A 3,890-nucleotide genomic window follows, 5' to 3' on the forward strand; every position below is an offset into this window, starting at 1 on the left:
TCAGCAAGTACTTCCTAACTGCATTCCAAGCTTACAATGTGTGCACTCACAGCTCAAAGTAAGGCACCTGCTCAAGGGAAGCTTACCAGCCAAAGCATCACCCTGTGGTGCTTTATCTCCAGCCCTGGTTCTTTCCAGGTTTGTTAGTGGGGGCGTGCCTTTCTTTGCTTCTGATTTAGATATGTTTCTATCCCATTTTAATTTTATCAGAGAGGAACCAAATTATCCATACACAGGCACAAACTAAAAAAAGCAGCTGGTTTTAAAATGCTTTATTACATTGGTTTAAGTATCCTTAATAAATAAATAAATACAAGTAAAGTAACAATATGGTTTGGTCGTCAAGGAAATACATTTCTGAATCTTCACAAAATCGTCTACACGGTGTGCAGACTGGAATTCGTTATGCTTTCATAAGCAGAAGGGTGATGCTGCTCTGCAGTCTAAATGCACAGGGCAAACAAAACCTTCAAAGCGGAGTCCAAGCTAACTGCAGTCAAACACCCTCTGGAAAACCAGAGGCGTAGAATGGCATTATAGGAAAGCCCACAGTCGATTCAAATTCGGGGCTACTGACATCCACATTTTTACATTGAAATTATAAGGAAATTCACATTCAGTTAACTTACAAGGAAATTAGACACACTTCAGAAACAGTAACCTCTATATTGAGCCCCAACCCAGAAAGTTATTCATAGTCTTATCAAAAAACTTTGTGTTAGGTGGTTATTTTTCCTGAAAATTTTATAACCTATTTTAATAATTCAAAAATGAGAGTTACATTTGTTTATATAGTCAGCTTAACAGAAAGGAAGTTGAGTTTTTGAGTAGGAATGGAGGGAGGTATTTAACGGCTTCACTTTTTTCTTAAAGCACTACTGTATAGATAAAACGGTTTTCGAACAGTAAACAGAAACACAAAGATACCAGTCCTACAAAGACAAAGCCAGCGGACTTGACTTTGCAGATCAGTTGTTTTCCTGCATTAAAGCAGACCTCACAGCGGCCACGATGTGTCTGGCACTGATTCCAAACATATCCATCAGTTCCCTGGGCCTCCCGCTCCGAGGCACTTCCGACACCGCCAGCTGGTGCACGAGCACGGCGGGCTCCCTGGAGACGGCGGCACACACGGCCTCTCCGAGGCCGCCTTCTCGGTAGTGATCCTCCACCGTGACGACCCGGCCTCCCGTGGCTCTGGCGCTGGAGATGATGGTAGCGGCGTCCAGCGGTTTCACGGTAAAGAGGTCAACGACCCGGATGGAAATCCCTTCTTGAGAAAGCTCCTCGGCGGCTGCTAAGGCCTCGTGCAGGGTGACCCCAGCTCCGACCACCGTGACCTGGTCATCGGCGCTCTGGCGGACGACCTTGGCCTGTCCAATCTCGAAACGCTCCTGCGGGGCGTAGATGACCGCGGTGTCCGGGCGGCTGGTGCGGATGAAGCATATCCCTTTGGCGTTGGCCGCCAGGCGGACGGCGTTCTCCGTGGACACGGCGTCGCTGGGGTAGAAGACGGTGCAGCCGGGGACGCTCCGGAACATGGCCAGGTCCTCCAGGGCCATCTGGGAGGGTCCGTCTTCCCCCACCGACACCCCGCAGTGGGAACCGACCAGGTTGATGTTGGCCTGAGAGATGGCCGCCATCCTGATCTGATCGAAGGCTCGGGTGAGAAAGGCGGCAAAGGTGCAGGCGAACGCGACGGCGCGGCCCCGCGCGGCGCAGCCCAGGGCCACGCTCACCATGTTCTGCTCGGCGATGAAACACTGGATGAAGCGCTCTGGGTGCTCCTTCTGGAAGAGCTCGGAAAAGGTGGAGTTCTGCGTGTCGCCATCCAGGACGACCACCCTGTCGCTGGCATGGCCCAGTTTGGCCAGAGCCAAACCGCACGCCTTCCGGGTGGACACCTGGTCGCCGACCCGGTAAGCGGGCGGCAAGGTCATCCTGAGGTCCGCGATGCTCACGGGCGGGGAGTCCTCCACCGGGGGTCGGGGGCTGCAGGGGCCCCAGGTCTGCATCTGGCTCTCCAGGAGCGCGATGGCCGCCTCCGCCGGTTCTCTGGGCACCGCCTTCCCGTGCCAGTTGCCGGCATCTTCCACGCTCGGGACGCCCCGGCCCTTGAGGGTCTTGGCGATGACGGCCGTGGGCTTGTCCTGCACCTGACTCGCGCGCCCGAAGGCCCGGCACAGGGCTTCCACGTCGTGCCCGTCCACCAGGCAGGTGTTCCAGCCGAAGGCTTCGAGGCGCCGCGCGTACACGTCGGTGCGGTGCCCGAGGGCCGTGGCGCCGCTCTGGCCCCAGCGGTTCACGTCCAGCACGGCCAGCAGGTTGTGCAGGCGGTAGTGCGAGGCGAAGGCGAGCGCCTCCCACACCGAGCCCTCCGCCGTCTCCCCGTCGCCCAGCAGGCAGAACACGCGGTAGCTGGCGCGGTCCAGGTACCGGCCGGCGTAGGCCATGCCGCACGCGGCGCCCAGGCCCTGCCCGAGGGAGCCGGTGGCCACGTCCACGAAGGGCAGCCGCGGCGTGGGGTGCCCCTCCAGGGCGCAGGGCGCCTGCCGCAGCCGCAGCAGCTCCGCCTCGCCCACGGCGCCCGCCTCGGCCCAGGCGGCGTAGAGCAGCGGCGCGGCGTGGCCCTTGGACAGCACGAAGCGGTCGTTGTCCGGGTGCGCGGGCTCCGCCGGCTTGTACCTCATCGTGTGCAGGAACAGCACGGCGGCGATCTCGGCCGCGCTGCAGCACGACGTGGGGTGGCCGGAGCCGCAGGCGCACGTGGCCCTGAGCGAGCGCACCCGCAGGCGGCTGGCCGCGTCCCGCAGCGCCTGCAGCGTGCTGGCGTCCGGCGCGGCGGCCATGGCGGCGCTCTCGGTGGTTCCCGAACGGCGAAGGCCGTTGGGCGCTCCGTCACGTGACCACTGCGTCCTCGCCCCGCCCCCTGGGGGCGGAGCTCAGCAACCATAGGGCAATCGCAGCTCGAGCCCCACCCCCTCATCAGCGCGTGCGAGGCCCCCTCCATCTGCGCGTGCGCAAACCCTCACACTGCATCTCCCTCCGCGGCTAGCTACGCATGTGGTCTCCCTCCGCGCCCAAGGGTGTGGATTTGTCAGCTACGTGTTCAACGTTATTTAAAGTAATTAATTTTCCCAAGACTTTGCCTCTTGTTAATATATTCAAAAAGAAGATAATTACTTTTTCTCATTCTATTTTTTAAGTTTTTATTAAAATTTAGCGGACATAAAAGTGTGCATATTTATAGGGCGTAAAGTGATCTTTTGCTGCATATGTACATTGTAAAGTGTTCAATTAGGGTAAATCTATCCAAAAAACTGTATTGTATTTGTGTTATGGGGAAGTGTATGGTACATTATCTTTGCGATAGAAACTCAGAACTGTCTTTGATCTGGCTATAACAATGCACTTTTTAAAAAATCTATTTACTTATTTGGAAGGCAGAGGGAAAAGAGGGGGCGGGGAGAGATGAAGAGGGGCAGGAAGGGAGGGAGACATTGATCTGCCATCCACCAGTTCACTCCCCAAAAGCCTGCAACGGCAGGGGCTGCTGCAGGCCAGAGCCAAGAGCCCAGGATGCCACCCAGCCCTCCCACACGGGTGGTGGGGCCCAGGACTTGGGCCATGCTCCGCTGTCTCACCAGTCCCTCGGCAGGGAGCTGGATGGAAGAGAGGCAGCCAGAGTGCTGTGCTGTGACTGGAGGGAGCGCTGGCCTGGCAACCTGCTCAGCCTGCACATGTGTGAGATCACGTGGGATCTCATGCCTTTCTGCAGTTGGCGTAATTCACTTAACATAATAGCCTCCAGGGCCATCCCTGTTGTGAGCGACAAGATCCCAGTCTTTTTATGAATAAAGAGTATTCCATTGTGTATATGGACCACTTTA

At 56.8% G+C, this 3,890-nt stretch overlaps 1 protein-coding gene across 1 annotated transcript; it reads right to left on the reverse strand.

Annotated features, from left to right (window-relative positions):
- Positions 1–968: 968 nt before the first annotated feature.
- On the reverse strand, positions 969–2,849 carry TKTL2 (transketolase like 2). Its single transcript, XM_062199336.1, has one exon. The coding sequence runs from the start codon at positions 2,847–2,849 to the stop codon at positions 969–971; it is 1,881 nt and encodes a 626-aa protein (XP_062055320.1).
- Between the last annotated feature and the right edge of the window lie 1,041 nt (positions 2,850–3,890).

This window comes from Lepus europaeus, chromosome 8, assembly GCF_033115175.1.
Source record: "Lepus europaeus isolate LE1 chromosome 8, mLepTim1.pri, whole genome shotgun sequence".
NCBI lineage: Eukaryota > Metazoa > Chordata > Mammalia > Lagomorpha > Leporidae > Lepus > Lepus europaeus.